The 22,067-nt window shown below is 46.3% G+C and overlaps 1 protein-coding gene across 3 annotated transcripts in view; it reads right to left on the bottom strand.

Moving 5' to 3' along the window:
• SFXN1 (sideroflexin 1) overlaps positions 1–14,562 on the bottom strand; it is a 35,744-nt gene extending 21,182 nt beyond the window's left edge. The window contains exons 1-2 of one of the 3 annotated variants that reach the window (XM_032851849.1): positions 14,440–14,562; positions 1,909–2,083 (exon numbers count right to left, since the gene is read on the bottom strand). In XM_032851849.1, coding sequence (XP_032707740.1) covers positions 1,909–2,072 — 164 coding nt within the window. In that variant the 5' untranslated portion in view covers positions 2,073–2,083; positions 14,440–14,562. Of the gene's footprint in view, positions 1–1,908; positions 2,084–13,849; positions 14,179–14,439 lie in introns of those variants that run through there. The other 2 variants (XM_032851848.1, XM_032851847.1) reach the window with 2 other exon arrangements.
• Between the last annotated feature and the right edge of the window lie 7,505 nt (positions 14,563–22,067).

The following is a 22,067-nucleotide window of genomic DNA, read 5'->3' as shown; positions in this document are numbered from 1 at the left end:
GCTTAACCCCCTGAGCCACCCAGGCACCCCTTAAACAACTTTTTATTCCTAGAATAAATCCTACTTGTTCATACTTTCATGAAAGGCTGGATTTGATGTGCTTGTATTTTATTCTGGATTTTTACATTATTAATTTACAAGATTGGTCACTGTACTCTTTCAGTGTACTTCTGTCATTTACAGTATCAGTGCTGCAAATTAATTGGGAAGCATCTCCTTTTTCAAAAAATTAAATCGGCTTCACCGAGGTATAATTTAATTGCAGTAAAAGTCACCCATTTTAAGTGCATGACTTGGTGAGTTCTGGAAAAGGTAGAGTGGTGCAGCCACCTCCAGCGTCATGGTATGGAATATTTTCATCTTCCCAAAAGCAGGCTCCTTTGGAGGCTTTCCCCCCTTTCTTGGAAACCCTAATCTGCTTCCACCTTCCCATCTGTTATCGGGAACTGACAAACTATATAGCCCATGGACTGCTTCTGAATGGCTTGTGTGCTAAAAATGGTTTTTACACTTTTAGGGGGTTGTAAAAACAAGCAAAAACAACAAGGATATGCACGAGAGAATGTATGGCCTGCAAAGCTGAGAACAGCGCTCCCTGGCCCTCTGCGGGGAAAGCATGCCAACCTCTGCTCTCCCCCACTGGCGGAGTGTCTCGGGTTTATTCTCCACGTCTTTGTTGCTCCTTTTTCACCGAGCGAGCCAGCGCTGTAATTCGTGCCTCCCACTGCCCCTGTTTTGCTCTCCAGTGTTACCTCCTTTGCAGTGCTTTTATGTCTTCTTTTCAACTCCTCTGTCTTTTGATCTGCACCTCTCTGCTTTATGGCTTTTGTTCCAGATTCACAGAACACCTCCCTTCCCGAATTCCTGACGCGTGCTTCTGTTCTTCCTCTGTCCGTTCTTTGGTACTTTGGCATAAGGTTCCAAGATGTTCTGCCGCTCGGCTCTTTTCTCTTGATGTGCTGGTACGGGCTAAGATCTGGCCAGCCTCAGTGACTGATGATGAACTTTGCAGACTGCCCTGCTTCCTTCCCTGACCACCCACGTGACCATCAAACACCTGCCTGTGGGTGCCGCTCACGGCATGTTTGGGTGGCGTAGCGCCCGCTGCTCCAGATCTCAGCTTCTGGCTGACTCCCCCAGAGCAGGAGTCTGTAAATTACTGTCTGTGGCCTGTCTGCCTCACCTGCTAAGAGTGGCTTTTAATTTTTTAAAAGATTGTATTTTTAAAAATATAGAATTTTTAAAAACGCCCAAAACAAAAATAAAAAACTGAGAAAACTATGGGGCAGAAACCCTCTGTGGCCCACGAAGCCCAACATATTTCTCATGTGGTCTTTTATGGAGACAGTTGTGACCACTGCCTTGTTAGAGCACCGCTCTTCTCTGACGTCACGACTGGCTCTTTGAATCCATGAACCGCAGCCCAAACCTACAAACCTGCTACAGCATCTTTCCGTCTGAGTCCCTCCCGGCAAGGTTCGTTCACTGAGGCTTAATTTCAGAAGCAACCAACCCACTCTAATTCTGACCACCTGCTTTTTGCATGGTGCTCTCTCCATCTGGGGACAGAAAGATGCAAGTGGAGGGGGTGGGCTATGGATACAGGGATGAACTAGAGAGCAGGAGGGAGAGTGCTGGGAAAGGTGACCTCACGGATTGGTACCTAGGAGTTGGAAGGATGGCTGTCTTATTTTCAGGTCACTGTGAACCCCAGATATCTGCACTAAGGCTCAGCCTCTGGGGATAAAACACGCCTTCCTATTTCCTCTTTTTTGGGGGGGTAAAGATGATTCCATTGCAAAAAAAAAAGAAAAGTTGTAAAATCACTAAGTGAAGGTTTAAAAGACAACAGGCTAACATGATGACCTATTACCGTATTAATCAAAAAAGCATAATCATGAAGGTTACCTGTAATCATGCACTATTTTTCTTGCATTCTCTAGTTGTTCGTTGGTTAACAGGATATTCCTGGGATCTGTCACAGTGAAGAAATGATTGGCTCGTCCAACAAAGGTGCTTTGATCCCATCGAGGTTCCTTGATGTTAATGTTCGGTGGAAGTTCTCCAGACATCGTCCTGGACTCTAGAGGGTCAAAAAGACAAGTCTACTGAAGACTTAACAGTGTTGCTACACATTTTAGAAACTCTATAGTCATATTTATTTCCAGATAAAGACTTATGTACATTCCTCTTTATAAAAATAACTTTGCTATAAGTGGTAGAAAGACAATCTAAATCCAAAACTTCCTTTGTCCATATATCCCGATGGATCGTAACCAAATTTAAATAATTTCCCACATATTTCTTGTGATAGATACATAGTATTTAATCATTCTTTAACTTTTGGGAGCCTAGAAATACTCTAGAAAAAGTAGAAATAGAAAAAGTTAAAAATAACATCAGTAGTAACAGGGTTTAAAGTTTGAAATCCCTTTTCTGGGCATAACAACCAATGCCAAGCTACTACTACATTCTGGTCTACTAAATTTGTTACTTCTACTGGTAGAAGTGACTAATTATGCAAAAAAGGGTTACATGCTAAAAATTCTACAATTAAGAAAAAGACTCAGATTCAGTCAGCCTGTTCAGTATATAAACCACCATCAAAAATGCAAAGTTATGTCCCTCAATCTAACAGGGAAAAGGTGGGAAAAATACATTCCGACAAGCCCATGAATATGGGTAACACTGTAGCCTATCATCTCCCTCATATAATATCTATTTTACAGCTAAGAACCATCACTATTTTCCCAAAAGTAACTAATTTCTTTCTCTGAGTGATACACACTTATTTTTAGAACTGCACTGTATTATTGTAACGCATGCTTATGGTCATGCTCTGAATAATATAAGTTTATTGTAGAAAATATAGAATAAAGAAACAGAATCTTTGATAAGTTAGCCACACTGAGATAACCGTCTTTTATGTTTTGGTGATTCCTTGTAGACATTTTTTATACATAGCATCTAAATAAAAAAATAAAGTTGATATCATACTTTGTATTTTAATTTCCTGATTTTTCTTTTATTTTCTCCTTTGGCGCTTACTTCATGTTCATGATCATTTCCCATGGCACTAAATATTCATTTTAGGTATATAACAACACCTTTAATGTCTAAATTATTTTCAGTTTTTCACCATGATAAATAATGTATCCTTGTCTATGATCTTTTCCCTCAAAGCTGGTGATCTCCTTAGACCAGATCTCTCGGTGTGACATTAAGGAGACTGAAGGACTGAGTCCCTCTGAAGGCTTCAAACCACTGCTTTTCTTTTGTTATTCCTGCTTCCCTTCCCCACGTTTCTAATATCAGTTCAAATAGCAGCTTTCTTTTCCAGGTCATTTTCCACTAAGTTATTTTTTAGTGCTTCTCAAGTTCTTAGGTAGCTTACGATGCCAAATGCAGATGCTAAGCACTTTGGTCATTTATCCTTCATCAAAATCTCAAACTAACACGTATCCTAGCCCACTGGGTCAAAAATCGAGCATGGTAGGACAACGGGTGGGAGGAATGCAGTGCCCGTGAGACAGCTGGTCAGTGAGACGGAGAAAGTAAAAATCGGCCCCGCTACTTGCAAAGCCAGCTGGAACAATAAGCACAAAGTCAGGTGAAAGGTTAACGGGAAGCCGTACTTCTCCCAAGGTCACAGCGGTGAAGTGTCCTAACACTGCCCTTCTTTGAATGACTAAGGCATTTTGATCTCACTGAGACATCGTTTCTTCTATAATCCCACACTGTGAGGAACTTTGCTACTTGAAATGGTAACAGAAAGAATGAAACATCCCATTCTGGACAACGAAAAGGAGTCTGGATTTCCTGCGTAGGTGTGGAGTCTCAGATGAGGGAGTTTCTGGACGCGCCATTCCACGTTTCTCTTAACTTTGTACTTTCCAAGGAAATAGAGTGGTGGGGCCACATCAGCCTAGACCTTAACACCCAGCCCTGGTCTGAGCCAATCAGAATAGGACTTCACTAAGCATCGCTGAAAGTCCACCGCTCTCTAAGATACTCCAAAAGCTCTAGCTCCTCCCTTGTTGGTGAGACACACTCTGTTCCTCTGGTGTGTGGTCTCCCTCGAAGCTGGAAGCCAGTGAGCGTGACTCTGTCGGCCTACAGGTTTGTCCCTGCTGGGCTCTGGCTGACTGAGCTGTGGTGACAGAAACATCTAAATTTCAAATTAGGACACATCCCCATCATGGGCAGGAAGCCCAGGGATGCAAGAAATATAATGGACTAGAGAGAGCTGTGCCATCGTATGAGAAATGTCTAAACTTTGTATTAGACTATATCACATGTGTTACTTATAAAACATGCAATAAAGCAAAACAAAAACTCCAATTCACATCCAGGAGAGCAGCGGAAGTTTTTAGAAGTGTCTGCAGAGACCTGGCGCCTTGCTGAGATGCCTCAGTGCCCCCCAGGCATGGAGGGGATTCAGCGGGTGGGGTTACAGCAAAGGAGGCTGACGACGAGTGACCAGCGGGAGAAAAAGCAAGGAGAGCACGGTGTCCTGCAAGACAGTCTCCTCTAGTCAAACTGGCCCAAAGGAACACCTCAGTAGGGGGTGACACCCCCTGGTGGGATGGTAAGGAGAGGAGCATACAACCCCGAGGGGCCAGTCTACGGGAGGGGGACACTGCAGAGATGGTCGTCTTTGCAAGTTCTAAGAATTCTGAGCCATGAGTGCAGCAAGCAGGGAGAGACTGCACACACACATCAAACGTCCTCCCTGGGGAACTGTTCATCCCTGCAAAGACAATTACTATCTCCCGCCTCGAGATGCGGATTCCGCAGGCCCAGAGTGAGGCCGGGCGTGGGACTGTGCCGGCGCTCCGGCCGGGCCCTCCAGCAGTCTGGGCACCAGGCTATGGCTGTACATGCAGCTGGGGCGGCTTCCTTCCTGGCCGCCTTCCTTTCTCTGTGCTGCCTATGCCGTCCCTCAGGCCCGAACCATCGCTTCGTTCCGTGGTGGATATCTGATACAGACGGCTCTCATAAAACCGAGGGCTCAGTACTCTTTCTCCCCTGCAAGTACAACCCTCCCCATCACTATTTGTCCTTTATGCCTAACATACATCATCTAACAAACCATAACAGACCATTTCCAATTTCTGAAATAGAAAGCAACATTTAGGTCAAGTTGCCACAAATATGACCTGGGTTTAAAACCTGGTTACTTTATAAAATCAAACATCCTAATTGCACAAGAGCTGGATAGGATCTTTAAAAAGACCCACGGTTTTTATCTGTACCATACAGATGAGAAAACAGAGGCCCGGGAGGAGGGGTGCAGGGAGAGGGAGATAACCTGCCCAGGTTGCGTGAGTGGTGCCAGTGGCATTAGAAGAGCCGCAGGTCCAGAGCGGGGCTGCCCTCCTGGGCACGGGTGTGCCAGCTCCCTCCTTCTCCTCTACCACTCTCTGTTAGCTATGTTCCCCTCCAAGTGTACCAATCAATACCTGCACAGAACCGGTCTCTTTGCGGCCCTCCTATTCCTCTAAAGGCAAACGTTCCTACTGACACTGTGCTGACGCTGTGAAGTTCTGCACGACCGGGAGCCTGGGGTGACTCGGGAGCACGTGAGCAAGAGGGCTGTGAAGGCCTCACAAAGTCTTTAACAGGCAAAGGAAAAAGGGAGAGGTGGGGAATGTTTGGAGTTTGCGTTACAAGTGAGGAACTGGGCTAGATGCTTGTCTGAGAGTGCAAGCCTTTACTACGTGCCTGTGGCAGAACATTCCATCCCAGCTCTCAATGACAGTGGGCCCTATGAATACTATCCACATTTCATGGCAGAGGTAGGTCAGAATCTGAGATTTTGCTCCCAAGGAACCCTTACCTACCCAGCAAGAGAGGAAGGAGGCTGAACTTTGGACTCCAGGCCACACCCACCCAAACCCTGACACTGAAAGCTTATGGCGATGGGCCTTGTATGCCCCTTCCCCAAGATGTGCACATCCTAGCCCCACACACTGTGAATATGTTATCTTCTGTGGTAAAGGGACTTTGTTGGTGTGATTAAGCTACAGATCTTGAGACTGGGAAACTAGCCTGGCTTATTCAGGTGGGCCTGATGTGATCACAAGAGCCCTGCCAGAGAAAGAGGAGGGCAGGAGAGGGAGAGTCGGAGGAACAGCAGTGAGACAAGCAGAAATTGGGGTGATGTGGGGTGGTAAGGCAAGGAATGTGGGCAGACTCTCGAAGCTGGAAAAGGCAAAGAGCCTTCAGAAGTCACACAGACTCATTTTCAACTTCTGGCCTCCAGAACTGTAAGATGATATGCTATTTTACAACCACTAACTTTGTGGTTATTTATTATAGCAGCAATAGGAAACTAATACAGCACTATTTTCCCTACTTAGAAAGGATTTCAAATAGCACTATATACTGGCATAAGAATACTAGCTAGCCTCAATAACCTGTCTCTGCCCCTACGAATTGCAAAAAACATAAAAAAGCCTAATCAGGGAATTCCATATTAACATTCTTACAAGGACAGCTGATCTCAATCCAGGTAAAATTTTAATTATTAACTGCAACTCCCATGTTTCAATTAGACAAACCTTTTCATGTATGAACCTTCAAGCACAATTCACTCTCTCAACTCTAAATAAATCAACCAGTTTCTGTAATCAAGAGTCCTACTTTCATTTTTTTTTTTCTTTTAAAAAATCTATGTTCTATTCCACATTAAACTGTGGGGCCAGGAGTGGTCCCCCCATGGCCCTGGGGCAGTCGTCTACCCCCTGGCCCCCCCGCCCCAGGCCTGGGCACTCTGAGGGCCAAGCAATAGCTCTTGGTGCATTGAGTCAGGGTGCTGGGGGAGGGGGCACTGAGGTGCTGCTGGGGACCCCTCTCATCAGCACCCCAGAAGTGCTGCATTTTGTACCTGGGCCTCTGATGCTGCAACCACCTCCAGGGGGAATGTGTCTGCATTGGGACTTTGCCACCACGTGGCAGGGGGTCCCGTGGACATGCCCCCTTTCCATCTGCTGGCTGGGCCAAGGGCGTCACTGCTTGGTCAAACCACCGTGTCCTGGGCACCCACTGGCTGGTGGGCAGCACTGGTCCCCGCATACTGGGGGCAGCTGTTTGGGTCAGAGGGTTGGGGATGCTAAAGCCACCGCAGGCACCTTTGTGGGGAGGAAGCCAAGTCCCCAGGGGTAGGACAGAAAAGAACCAGTTTGGTTTCCTTGCAGTCTGGTTCAGCCGGGCACCGCCATCTGGAGGTTCACGGTTCCTGGGCTTTGCTCCTTCACCCGCCCCACCCAGGGTGAACCTGGTCAAAGATCAGACACCTTCGTGGGGAGCTGTTCTCAAACACAGCTGAGCACATGGTTCTGGCGCTTTTTAACAGGTACTCAGCAACTAGGAATTTCTGCAGAGAACACTGGATGAAGTCATTATGTTGTACAACTATTTATGATGATATCAGGGACAGCAGGAATGAGCAAGAACTAGTATGGCTCAAAAGAAGGTTTCAGAGAGGGGTGCCTGGGTAGCTCAGTCGGTTAATTTCGGCTCACATCATGATCTCAGGGTGGTGAGATGGAGCCCCTGTGTTGGGCTCTGTGCTGGGCGTGGAGTCTGCTTAAGATGCTCTCTCTCCCACTCCCTCTGTCCCTCCTGTCGCTCATGGTCTCTTCCCCACCCCTCCTTCAAACAAACAAACAAAAAGTCTCAGAGAAGAACATAGATCCCTTTGGATTGCAGCAGTAGCATGGGTAAGGGAAAATGTCATACCTTAAGGGGACAGACTGCACAGGACACCAAGAATGTGTGAGTTGACTGGCTTTATCGCACCAGAAGCAAGTGAAAGATGCCACGTTGAGAATCAGAAGATACCAGTGGGGAGGCTGCTCCCTTTGTGTGTCTACCTGAGGCTTCGACAGTTGTGTGCAACTGCGGAATGGTCTTCAGGAATTCGGAGAGGCCACGAAGAGAGAGACAGGAGGGGCAGAACGTCACAGCCGCGGGGGTGGGGGCACTCAGTGAAGAACTTGCCCAGCAGGAACCTACGAGCCAGTTACCAGCGGGTTTGATAACTGTAGACGGTCAACAGCCAAATGTGATGGTTTACACCATATCATCCTGGCACGTGTCTGACGTTCAACAGATTCAGCTTTCACAACCTGAATGGGTGGAGTAAGGGAGCTGAGGGAGACAGAGGCTGTTAAAAGAGTCCAGTACAGAGACCTGACAGGGAGATGGCTGTTGAAGGGGACCTACTTGTATACTTATATAGCTGTAAGGAGCCTCCTGAAGTTTCACCACTTGAGCTGTTAATCTGGACTTAAGAATCTTTTCTATGAGTAATTTTAAAGAAAAAAAAATGTATTTTAAAGGTATTAAAATGTTCTTCGTAGGAGAAAAAAAAACAGTGAGCTTTTGAAAAAGTTTTCTGTGGTTGACTGACATCACTTAGCTATCAGAAGATAGTCGAGGCTTTATCACTTAAAGACAAAATCACTTACAATGAACTCAGGACATGGTTATCTGGGACCATCAACCATTAGAGGATTAGACTGCATTTAAATGAGTCATTTCTAAAGAGATTATTTTACATATTATATATGTTGATTCACTAATTGACCCCAGAAAGGGGACAGAAATAATCTCTTAGGAGGAAAATAGCTTAAAATTCAATCTCCTGGCTAAGGTTTTACAGAAATATAGTCTCAGGGAGCCTCATCAAAATAAATTTCTCCAGGTCTTTATGTTCATTCATTCATTCACAAAATTACTTTATGTATTCAATATTCACTGAGGGGCCTCTCTTGTACCCAGCACTGACTTGATCCTGGGTTTGGAAAGACCCCACACACAGTAAACCGTAAGTTGAAAAAAAAAACCATTTTAATGAATGCAACCTAAATTTCCCCAGAAAAACTTGGAGACATGCTTCACACATAGAGTTTACTGGATATGGCCATCACTTAACTCTGCTGATAAAGGCTTCAGCTGACTTATCAGATCACTAATCTTGTTGAATGACTCCTGTATCCAAATCTATAGACTTTTCAAAATAACCATTATTTCAACGGAGTAAGCCTGCTCTGAAATCTGTTAATAGCCAAGTCACAGAGTTTATAAGCTATTTTTTTTTTAAGGTTTTATTTTTAGGGTCACTTAGATGGCTCAGTTGGTTGAGCAACTGCTCTCCGCTCTGGTCATGATCCCGGGGTCCTGGGATTGAGCTCCGTGTCAGGCTCCCTGCTGAGCAGCATCTCCCTCTTTCCCGCTGCTGCACCCTGCTTGTTTGCTTGCTCTCTCTTTCAGATAAATAAATAAAATCTTTTTTTAAAAAAGATTTATTTTTAGAGAGAGAGGCATAGCAGGCGTGTGGGGGGAGGGGTAAAGGGAGAGATACTCCCAAGCGACTCCACGCTGAGTGCAGAGCTGAACTTGGGGCTCAATCTCATGAGCTGGAGATCATGACCTGAGTTGAAACCACGGTTGGCCTCTCAACCAACTGCACCACCATGTACTCCAAGTTAATAAACTTTTTTTTTTAAAGGATTTTATTTATTTATTTGGCAGATCACAAGTAGGCAGAGAGGCAGGCAGAGAGAGAGGAGGAAGCAGGCTCCCCGCCGAGCAGAGAGCCCGATGTGGGGCTCGATCCCAGGACCCTGGGACCGTGACCTGAGCTGAAGGCAGAGGCTTTAACCCACTGAGCCACCCAGGCACCCCAAGTTAATAAACTTTTAAAGCCCAAATGAGTGCCATGACAAATACCTTCCACTTATAAGGCATTACCTATTATAGGCCGGCTGGCGATGTTAATGAATTCCATCTTTCCCCAAGGCATTATTTAAACTACATCACCATCTTCATGAACAGTTCTGGGAGGGCATTTCTGCCTCCCTGGTCGGTTAGACGTCACACCGTCAGCACACAGCACACAGCTCTGCAAGGGTGAGGACCACCCGCTCGCTCCTAGGCCCAGGCCCCACTCCCACCGCACATTAGCCTCATGGCTAGGGAAGTCTGCACCAGCAAGGCAATGGTGATCAGTTTCGTTTCCAGATAAGTTCACTGAACGAGCTCGTGAGCTGAGCTTGCGTTCCTGGCTCCAAGCTGGACTGTAACTGGGGATCCCTGGGCGGAGGGAAGGCGGGAAGCAGTGTGTACTGGTCAGGCGACTGTGTTTGTGGAGACAGCAGGCCTGAGCTCACATCCCAGCTCCAGCGATGAAGCCATAGCCTCGCACGCATGAGCCCACTGCTCCAAGTTCCTGGATCTTTACCAACAAAATCAGGATACTACTTCATAATAACCACTAATTTAATAACCATACGAGAGCTTTCCTTGTATTATCATCTCATCCAACCCTCACAACAGTTGTTTCCAGGGGTGGGTAGCGAACTTGCTCGAGTGAGGAAGGGTGCCAGTGTGTGAACCCAAGCTGTCTGGCTCCAGAACCTGGCTCGCTGGGGAAGCAGTTGTGGCCAGGGAAGTATTTCCCTGGAGAGTCTGATTCAGTAGAGCTGTGGTGAGGCTTAGGAGTCAGATTTTTAAGAAGTACACCGGCGGTATCCTCTGATTAAGTAAATTTGGGGAAATTATGCTGGAAAGAACATAAAAATAATACAAAAAAAATGACCCAATGCCCGACTGGCTGAGGGAAGACCCTGAGCCTCTTGCAGGACTAGTGAGGACATTTAGATGACTTCCTGGCTGGTGGCTTGGCCTGTTCTTTCTGGCAGGTTCCTGCTGAGGCTAGCTCCCTGCCCTGTGGCCTGGTCCTCTGAGCACCTTACCCGGACAACCTTTGGAATCAGAACTGGACTGGACCAAGCGCAGTGTGGACTGGAGTCCTGATCTGTCACTTCCTTTCAAGCCATGTCACCGGCTGAGTCACTTCCCATCTCTGAGCCTCAGTATTTTGATCTACAAGATGGAGGAAAGAGTCGGCTCACAGAGTTGGTAGGATTAGTAAGCTGAGGTGTACCAGACGGCTTTTAAACCTTTATTAACTGTCAAATGCTAAACAAAGGCAGGGCACATGTCTAACAAACCAGTCTCCCAGGAGTGGGAGCTCTGTCCTCACTGGCTGAAGTCCTGCCCATACATGCATTCGCTGCTGATGGGGGTGGTAGTGATGGGGTTGTGGGAGCAAAGGACTGGAGCTTGGGTGCCTGAAGAAGATGATCAGAAATGTCCAACAAAAATCACTTTTCTCCAAGATAAACTTTATTTTCCGACCTTCAGCTACATGCCAAGAAAATACTTAAATTGGCAAAAAAATTTTCTTCCAAATTTCTGCAGGTAACAAGTTAGCAGAGAATGTGTTTTTCATCAGGGACTTATTAACAAAGACCTTTAAACCTGGCTAAAAATTAACAATGGAAATTACATTATTAAACTGGAAACTTGCTGGTGACTAACACAACTCTAAAAGAGGCTTGAAAGAGGTAAGAAAGCTGGGTCACCCTGGTCTGCTTACTTGGGGCTGGGCAGGTGCAAAAGAGCCCGCCAAAGTCACTGTCTGGGGGACAGGACTGAACGCCCATTATGTGCCAGACACTAGGCTTTTAAGGCATTATGAGATGTGAAATCCTTATTTCAGTCCTCTAAGAAAATGCCGCTTATTTGTCGAGCTGCTCAGAAAAATCAAGCATCACCCCCAAGATAGCAGAGCCCAGAAGTGCTGCTTGTCTGTCTTTCTGTCACACTTCTGACCCGTGGGAGGCCAGGGGTGATGTGGCTGCCAAGGGTAATCACCCTAACCAGAGGAGCCTAAAAAGCCCATTTACTAATTTGTTTGGCTTTGGGCTGGTTGTCCACACACACCATTCCTTTCTCCATTCTCTCCACACAGGAGATCAAATTATAGACCAGAAGGCTGAATCCTGGGTAAAGAACAAGACTCCTTCAAAGTGAATTTCCACTCATCAGTGGCTTTCTGTTGCACACTCTCCTCTACTCCAGAGGGCTTTTCTAGAATCAAGAAAACATGGAGAATTATTGCCTTCTACCTGTCTCCCTGCTGGCTTCCTTCTCACCCTGTCTCCCACCCCACAATGCAGATCCACTCTTGGATTAACTTGAGAACATCCTGGGGACAGTGCAATCATCAGCCGTATTCCAGGCCTTAAGATCAACTTTGGGCGTGGGTTTCTTAATCACTTACTTAGGATGGGTGAAGTTCTCAACCATTTTTAAAAAAATTCTATTGGTTTTTACTTGAGATGGTGGCATCAGCCTCTAAAAATGTTAAAATACTACCAAACTGTATTCATTTGAGTATTTATTCATTTGAGTATTTATTTTACTACCCACTTGAAAGAGTCAAATCAGGTTACATATAATGTCTCTGAAAACATGGGACAAAGTAATAGCTAACTAAAACTTGGCAACTTTGAACTTTGTATATTTGCATAGGTCTGATACTTATTCTAACTTAACAACTTTTCACATGGTAGCTACGTCAGCCTTTTTCTGACTTATTGATACTGATTTCTTACCTTTAACCTCATATAAAAGGTGGGTTCCACCCATGACTATACTCCAATTAAATACATCTGACCATTGCTTGCACAGTAGGACGGGTGTAGATGCCATATTTTATTCTAAGGTACTGGACAGCAAAAAGTTTGGATGATGGACAGGCTCTTAGGGTCACTGCTGCTCTGGATAGCCTCTAAGCTTTTTCCCCAGGAAGTAAAAAAGGGGTGGGGGATGGATGCTTCCTCCCAGGTGGCACCCCTCTCTACCCATCCACATGAGATTTCATAAAACTTCTACAGAGTATTAAGAGCATTCTACATCTGACTGACCCTGAAGTTCAGCCAGCCTTTGCTATACGGGTTCCTCTCTGACAACTACAACCACAGATATGGCCTCTTGTCCTGAAGGCCCATGGGCTTAAAACACCTTAAACGCATACCTGGAGCGACGATACATAGGCCTAGACTAGAGAGGAACAGATAGATCTTTCCTTCCAAATTGTTGTTTTGTAAGCTAGATACCTGCAGTCCTAAAGGGAGAAAGGACCTACTTAGGTAGAGCCTCCACTCATCCTCCCCTTCTCTTCTTATACATCTTGCATGTCATGTCTGGGTCCAGCACCACAAGAGCCGCAAAGCCTCCTTATTTAATAACATACCCGGTTCCCACCTATTACAACACATGGAAACTGGGGATGGACAATAGAAGAGAAAATCAAGAGGCGCCCAAGTCAAACTCTAGAGGGCAAGGCAAAAGAAGGGATGATGAGTTTGAGAAAAGTACGAACAAAATGCAGTGGGTGTTCAGAAGGCAGTTGTCCATGAAGTGGTTAAGCACTTGAGCTATGCAATCACTCAGAAGTAGGCATTTTCATTCAGGTACTCAACAAATATTCATTGAGGGTCTACCGGATACAGGGAGGGATAGGTGAGCAAGACAAAAATAGGTCCTGGTCACAAGATGAGAAAAAAAACCAGCAAGGAAACAGTTAATTTCAACTGATGACAGATGCTATTTAAGATAAGAACTCAGGGGTAGCCTAACAAAAAACGCCTGCCTGAGGGCTCAGTTTGAGACAACACAGTCAAGGAAAAGCATCTTTGAGCAAATAACATTTAAGCTGAGACTTGGCCTTGCGTTACAGGCAGCCAACTGTGTGACCTTGTGCATGTTACTCAACCTTTCTGAGTACCACCATCTTTTGTATTGAGATCATAAAAGCAAAACCCACAACCTCACAGGATTGGAAGAATGTAAAAGTCAATGGACCTAAGTCACCTACATACACTTAGTGGATGCCATGGTTGTCATTCTGGGAAGGTTAGAGACCTGTGACACGTGGGAAAGATCAGAGAGCATGGAGAGATGCAAGGCCGGTCCAGGACCACTCTCTCACCTCTTTCCTGAAAGACTGCGGGTTCCAGGGCAGAGGCCAGGTGGTCTCCTTTCTGACCCCGGAGCCCAGCTGTGCGACAAGAGGAGAAGCCAAGGGCTAGGAATGTGGGGGCACGGGGGTCGGTAACACCCGGTCACCAGGCAAACCCTCGAGCCCGTAGCGCGGTGGCCTGTCCCCGCGGCAGCCATTTTGGGTGGCCTCACCGCGGGGAGTTTCGTCACGCGTCCGCCGGGCACAGAGTGGCAGGGCGCGTGCCGCGTGGATGGGTGAGCCCCTTCCCGTCCGGGGCGAGACGCACTCCATCACGTCGCTCAGGGGGACCTCAGGGGCAGGTCATGCTGCTGCAGGCGGGGAAGGTACCAGGCAGCGGGAGGGCAGGGGTCCCTAAGGTGCAGGGACCACCCCCACCCCCCAGCCCCGGAATCGCCGGCACGGCGCAGGGGCTCCCGACCTCCCGCCGGGGGAAGTAGGGGGGTGCTCTCCGCGCTGCAGGCCCGCAATCGCGCGCCCCCTCCCCGGCCCTCACCCCTCCGCGGGGCTCCCCGCGCACTCGCCACCCAGCCCTGCCCGAGCCGCCGCCAGCCACTCACCGCTCCCCGCCGCCCGCGCTGCTTGCAGCACCCGAAAAGCGCCGCCTGCGCCGCCACCGGAAGCGCTTCTCCAGCCAGAGCGGCCCTGCGCGCCGCCGCCGCCTGGTGCGCGCCCTCGGAGCGCGTCCCCGTGCGCAGGGAGCGCGGCCGCGTGGAGCCCCGCGCTCTCCCCCGTGCCCGCGCTTTCGCTGCTGGCTCCTCCCCGCGCGGTCAGCTTCCAGCTTCTTCCTCGAAGCCTTGTGAGGCTCTCTCTGCTCAGGCCACCGCCATTGCTTTCCGTTTGGGTTTCTCCGAGGGCACTGTGCCCTACTCGATCATTTCTTTATTGCCAGGATCTTGCAGAAAGTCCGCAGCCACCCATTCACTCACTCATTTGCTCATTTAAACCCGTGTTTCCCAAATTGTGGAGTGTGTTACACAAGGCAATTTTAGGCGCTAAAAGGGCCACGAACTGACTTACGTCTTTGAAAGAATGGCTCTGGGCGTCTCCTTCAGCTCCGGTCATGATCGCGGGATTATGGTTCTGGGGTCGAGCCCCGCATTGGGCTCCCTGCTTAGTGGGAATTCCCCCTCCTTGTGTTCCCTCTCTCACTGTCTCTCTTTCTGTCAAATAAATAAAATCACAAAATAAATAAGAAAGAAAGAAAGAGAGGAAGAAAGAGAGGAAGGGAGAAAAAGAAAGAAAGAAAGAAAGAAAGAAAGAAAGAAAGAAAGAAAGAAAGAAAGAAAGAAAAGAAAAAGAAAAGAAAAAAGGAAAGAAAAGAATGGCTCTGGGTACAGTATGGAAAGGTCATGAAGCAGCAAGAGGCCAGGAGGGAGGCTACCCCGTTGGCTTGGACCCGGCTGATACAGCTGAGGTGGTGAGAATTATTGGGTTTTTGGGTATATCTTGGGGGCTGATGAAATCTAATATATGGTGAATCACATCATGTTCATGGAGAAGATTCTATTTTTTTGAAGTAGTAAATTCTTCCTCAAATAACCTAGAAATACAATGCAATTCCAAACAAAATTCTGACAAATCCAGTGTGTTTAAGAGTGTGTCCCTACAACTTGATAACTATAAAGCGTATATGGAAAAATAGCGAGAAATAACCAAAACAATTTTGAAGAAAAAGTAAGGTGGAGGGGTGCCTGGGTGGCTCAGTGAGTTAAGCCTCTGCCTTCGGCTAGGTCATGGTCTCAGGGTCCTGGGATCGCCCTGCATCGTCCAGGGAGCCTGCTCCCCAACCACCCCGGCCTGCCTCTCTGCCTACCTGTGATCTCTCTCTCTCTCTGTGTGTCAAATAAATAAATAAAAATCTTAAAAAAAAAATAAAGTAAGGTGGAGTGACTCATCCTAAAAATATGAGGAGGTAGTGTGTTTGTGAGGGATCAACAAATAGCTTAGGACAGCCAGAGAGAGGTACCTGACACAGACCCTGCTCGTGCAGAAACGTGCTCTGAGCTGGCATCCCAAGTGAGGGGGCAAGGATAAATACTCACTCAATAATACTGGGGCAATTGAATCTCTACCTTATACCGTACACGAAACTCAGCTCCAGATGCATTAAAGACTAGAGTATGAGAAACAAAACTCCCAAGTTTTTAGCAGACAATATAGGATGGTATGTTTATGACCCTGGGATAAGGAGACATTCTTTTTTTTTTTTTAAGACTTTATTTATATATTTGACAGACAGAGATCACAAGTAGGCAGAAAGGCAGGCCGGGGGGGGGGGGGGGGCGCCGGGAGGCAGGCTCCCTGCTGAGCAGAGAGCCTGGTGTGGGGCTAGATCCCAGAACACTGGGATCATGACCTGAGCCGAAGGCAGAGGCTTTAACCCACTGAGCCACCGAGGTGCCCCAAGGAGACATTCTTAAATAAGCACAAAAAGCACAAAAATTAAAAAAAAAGATTAAAAAGTTAAACCTCAGGAAAACTCAGAAATTGAGTTTGATAACTCGCCAATGAAAGCACAAGAGAAGTGAAAAGTTCATGGACCGGGAGGAAATATTTTCAATGTGCGGATATGGTAAAGAATACCTACCCAGAAAATATTACCAAAAATTGTTTGCAAACTAGTAAGAAGAAATAACCCAATGGAAAGACAAAAGCATGAATTTACAGTTTACAGAGAGGGAAAAACAAATGGCCCGCACACATAAGTAAAGATACTCCAACAGGCTAGTGATTGGGCACTCAGCAGAGGTTTCACAAATAGATTTTTGGTGGCATTCCTTATCCTCAGAATTCCTATGAATGTTGAACCGGTTTCTGTTCTTTATCATAACCTGTGCCAAATGTTTGGTTCAAAAAGATTAAAAAAAAAAAAAGTCTTTCCTTCACAGAGTTTGTTGGCAAAGAGATAGACGTGGAAATAAATAATTACAAGAAATGATTATAATTCAGTATAAAAATTGCAACAGTATAATGTGGACTGTTTGACTAAGGGCTGTGAGGGCTCGGAAGGGGGACTGCCTAGCCTCCTGCAGAATGCTGTGCAAGAGACAGAGAACAGAGACAAAGTGTATCAGTTATCTGTCGCTACAGTAATGTTATAGCAGAACCACAAAACCTCAGGAGTATACACAACAAGGAACATTTATTTTTGTTCCTGGGGCTATGTTGACTGGCAGTTGTATTGATGGGAACTGGGCTCAGCAAGGCTTACTCATGTGTCTGGTCAGCTGTGGGCTGTCGGTGGCTTTGTGTGTCTTAGCAGGGCTCTCTCACGTGTCTGGACCCTCAGCTGGGACAAGTGGACCGACAACAACAGTGCAGAGGAGGGGGAGAGGGAGGGAGAGAGAGATAGAGGAAGGAAACTCAAGGCTTCTTAGGGCCAAGCCTTGGGACTGAAACGCCTTCACTTTCACTTCGTCCCACACTGGTCAAACCAAATTACAAGCGCAGCCCCGATCCAGGGGAAAATAGATTTTATCTCTGGATGGGAGGAGCTGTAAAGTGACATCGCAAATATGTGTAGATATACAGGCAGAGGGAGAATGGGGGATATCCTGTAATGCAAATTCTGTCATCATGTGCGTTTCTTTGCCTTCCCAGCACCCCTACTTATTTTGGTGGAGCTCCCTCATCTCACTTCATTTGATCCTGGTCAGATTGTCAATCATTTATCTTCTCACGCCCACCACGGTCCTGGGTACAAGACCCAAGCTGGACCAAACAGAACCTTGTCCTGAATTTATAGGTGGTCTCGTGCCCCTCCCCTGCCCCTATGGGGGTTACTGAGCTGGAGAATGTAGATCAGGGGCTGTCTGTCGGGGCAGACCTTCTGCTACTCTGCAGAAGAGAAACTAAGTTGAAAGATGAAAGAGGCAAAGTTCAGATGACATCATTTCAGGCCCTGGCTCAGCCAACCTGGGCTCCTGGGCCTCCAGTTATGGGAGCCAACAAAGCCACCCGCATACACTCTTTTTTTTTTTTTTTTTTAAATCACAAAGCTCTTTCCAGTTAGATTTCTATTCCTGATTGACTTGGGGTGGGGTTCATAGAATGGGTGACATCTGAGCCATGTGCTACTAAATTTGAAAAAGTTGGAAAAGGAGACAGAGGGAAGAAGTGGAAAAGAATTGAGGTTGTGAGAATGAAAAGTAAGTGTCCACATGTGTTCCTACCATTGTTTCAAATAAACAGCCTTTGGAAACTCAGATAGTGTGGAAGCTAAGATGGTGTTTTCCAGCTTTGTTGATGAGGGGACAGGGTGCTGGGGAATTCATGCTAGGCTTGCAAAGGCAAAGGTTGCAAAACACTTGTGTTTTAATGTGGACTTTGAACCGTTTGGGGCACGGTGAAAAGAAAACAATGCTTAAGTCAGCAAAGAAGGGGATGCATTTCTGAGCATACTAAAAGTTCAGTGAGCTGAAGAAAGATCTTGCTGAGTATATCGCCAGATGAATTTTTCCTCACAATAGAACGGGGAATTTAGCGAGAATCATTTTTTTTTTTAAATATTAAGCTTCTAGTGAAAACTTAAGTTCCAGATTATGTTAGGCATTTATGATGATAGAATAAATACACAGTCACATGAATTTGAAAAGGTTGGAAAAGTTCTTGCACACACTCCATGCTCTATTTTTAAGCTAAGTTTTCTTCTAGCATTTTCTTTTCTTTTCTGACCCATCAAACTTCTGTTCATCCTGTGCTTGAGTTCCCACTTCCCATCCGTATGATGGAAGCACGCAGCCCTGGGCTAAGAACACAGGATCTGGAAGCAGACCAGCTTGGCTTCTGAGTCTATCTCTGCCCTGATTGGCTTTGAGACCCTAAACTGACGAGCTCCTTAACTCCTCTGTACCTTAGCTTCTCTGTCTCTGAAGTTTCTATGGTGCTGTTGTGAAGATGACCAGAGAAGACGTATATGCAGACCTTATCAGGGTGCCTGGCCACAGAAGCTCAATGTTAGAGGCTCAATGTTTGAGAGCTGCTGTCGCCCGAGTCCCAGCTTCATGGCCCAGTGAGCACTTCATAAATTTCGTGTGGGCACTTACCTCATACTCTTCCACTATGGTCTTAGAGACCTGTCTTCTCTCTCGACCAAAAACCCTTTTTAAAAATTAAAACAAAACAAAAAACAGCAAAAAAACCCAGCAAAACAAAAAAACAACAGCAATGATCTCGCTCCAAGTTCCATCTCAAGTGTCTAGCACAGTCCAGGGCACGTGGTGGATTTAGTACGTGTTGGCTGAACATGTGGTTAGATCGTGATGTGCCTATTTTATGATCTACGGTCTTCATTTAAAGTCAGAGCTCAGGGCAATCCGGTCCTCTCCCTCTTTGGGAGCTTTGTACCATTGCTTCATAAACTTTGCTTTACTATCATTCAATAAAAATAAAATAAAATAAAGTTAGAGTTCATAAATATTTTTCTCAGATTGCATTATAATCTTTGTTGTTCGTTCATTCCTGCTTTTATTCAATCGATGTTTATTGAACACCAGTTATTTATTAGTAATTGTTCCAGGGGCTCAGGAGTCTACATCGAAAAGAATAAATTTAACCCCCTGCCCTCAGGCCATTGGCATTCTAGAAGGAGGAGACAGACAATAAACACAGTGAATGGGTACCAGTATAGAGTGGTAGGACGTGCTAGGGCTACATGAAGCAGGGGGAGGTGGCAGGGAGTGTCCTCAAGACAGACCTCTGAGGAAAGGGTCTTTAGTTATTGGAATGACTGTGGAACATTCCACGGAGAGGATGTGTATCGTCATCCACTCAAGCTGGTGAGGGGACTCTCTTATACACTATCCACTCAGGTGCATTTGCTTTTGTGGGGTTTCAGCAGTAACAGCATTCGTGTGCCCACTTTAAGCGGAGTGCAGAGAAGTCTTTTTCACAATCCTCTTCTCTGGTCGGCACCGGAACCCTGAGGGGTGAACTGCTTGTATCAGTCAGTTCCTGAGAGAATTAGAACCAATAGGATATATCTCTAGTTCTTCCTATCCATTTATGGAGGAATTTTTTTTTTTAAGATTTTATTTATTTGACAGAGGTACAGCGAGAGAGGGAACACCAGCAGGGGCAGAGGGAGAGGGAGAAGCAGGCTTGCTGCTGAGAAGGGAGCCCGATGCAGGGCTCGATCCCAGAACCCCGGGATCATGACCTGAGCCAAAGGCAAACACTTAACAACTGAGCCACCCAGACGCCCTGTATGGAGAAATTTCTGATAAGAAATTAGCTCACGTGATGTGGGTGGGGTGGGGCTGGCAAGTGTGACATTTGTGGGACAGGACAGCAGGCTGGAAGCCCAGACAGGAATTGATTCTACAGTATTGAGAGGTTGAACTTCTCTGGGAAAATAAGGTTTTGCTGGCAAGCCCTTCCGGTTGACTGGATGTGGCAGACCCTCACTTAGGAAGGCTAGTTTTCTCTCTGTAAAGTCAGCGGATCGTAGGTGTGAGCCACATCTACAAAGTATCCTCACCGCGGTACCCAGGCTGGTGTTTTATCGAGCAGCTGGGTCTGTAGCCTAGCCTGGTTGACACAGAAAGCTAAACATCACAGTCCTCTTTGCCCCATTTTCCATCTCCACTTCCACTCTTGCCTCTAATAATCCATTTCCTGGTCTTTTGAAAAAGTGAATCAGATCGTGCTGTCTCTTATTTTTAAATCCTCACTATCTCCCGATTTTGCTGACAAGAAAATCTGTTTTGTGTGTTTTACTGACAATAAAACTCGTCCCTATGGCCTATGGCCCCTCCTTCTCTGTTTTGTCCTATTTCCCTAAACCTAACCTTAACCCTACACTCCCACTCCAGATGTAACACTATCCTGATATTATTACCCACTCTCTTCTGATTTCTATCACTTGTTTCTAATTAGGGTTCTGAAACTTCATCTAAATGGAACTGTACAGTATATGCTTGTGTGTGTGTGTCTGGCTTCTTTTACTCACTATTTTTTTTTTTTAAAGATTTGGTTTATTTATTTGACAGAGAGGGAGAGAGCACAAGCAGGGGGAGCGGCAGGCAGAGGGAAAAGCTGGGATTTTTCTTCCCGTCATGTGGGACTCGATCCCAGAGTCCCTGAGCTGAAGGCAGATGCTTAAGGGACTGAGCCACCCAGGCGTCCCTCACTGGGTGTGTTTTTGAGATTTATCTGTGTTGTTGGATTTAGTTGTAGTTTGTTTTTTCTCACTGTGTAGAACTCTGTTTTTAGAATTTACAAGGTTTCTAGTTTAGGGTTATGAATAAAACTGCCAAGAACATTCATATACAAACTTCTTAGAGATACGAAGGCAGATTTTGATTTTTTTTTTTCTTTCTGCATTTCGTTCTCAATGTTTGGTGGATGTGCTTTGACCCATTAACTCTGCCTCCAGAGTGATTTTTCCAAGATATGAAGCTCTTGTTACTCTGCAACTGGAAGCCTGTTTTTGCCCTCCAGATAAAGGCCAACCTCCTTGGTATGGCATTCAAGGCTTTTTGATACTGACCTCAAACTTGAATAAGTTTCACTTCCTGCCTTATACCTGCAGCAGATACACTGTTTCCAGACTGTTCCAGGCTGTTTTCTTCCTCCTGTTTCCACATACACTTTGCCTGGAATGCCTTTCTTCCAGAGAGTCTGGATTCTTGGACAAACCGATACCCATCCTTCAAAGGCCAGCTCGAAAGACATCTCCTCCAGGAAGCTGCCCTTCAGTTTGCCAGGTGTTTTATTGTACTTTCCATTGGTGTGAATGGAAAAAAATCATGCTTTGGTGTTAATATTGTTAAAGTGCTTATTTCATCACGTATCTTATTGTGATCATCGTCTGTCTCCTCTTCTTATCGGTGAGCTGCTGGAAGGCAGAGAAGGGGCTCAGAGCTGTGAACTCATCTACCTATGCTGCACGGCTTCTGTGACTCTAGGTTAGGTGCTGTTAATTTCACGGCGCATGGTGGAGGGCACGCTGATAACCATACACCAGGCTGATGGAGACCAGGGACTCAAGCTCCAAGGCCCTCCAGGGTTAGCTGGGTCATGGTCAGAAAAGCAGCCCAGTGCACAGACCTGAGCCAAGCAAGCAGGGCACACCCACCAGATGGGGCGGAGTCCGCCCTGCCCAGCAGATTGTTGCCCTGGGAATAGGGGCTCTGTGGGGCCTCCTTTTCTGAGGCACCTACAATCTGTAAAATCTGAAGAATTT

This window comes from Lontra canadensis, unplaced genomic scaffold (genome assembly GCF_010015895.1).
Source record: "Lontra canadensis isolate GAN:19392208 unplaced genomic scaffold, GSC_riverotter_1.0 scaffold5, whole genome shotgun sequence".
Taxonomy (NCBI): domain Eukaryota; kingdom Metazoa; phylum Chordata; class Mammalia; order Carnivora; family Mustelidae; genus Lontra; species Lontra canadensis.
Note: the sequence above shows the minus strand (reverse complement) of the source record. Positions and strands in the feature narration are given on the sequence as shown.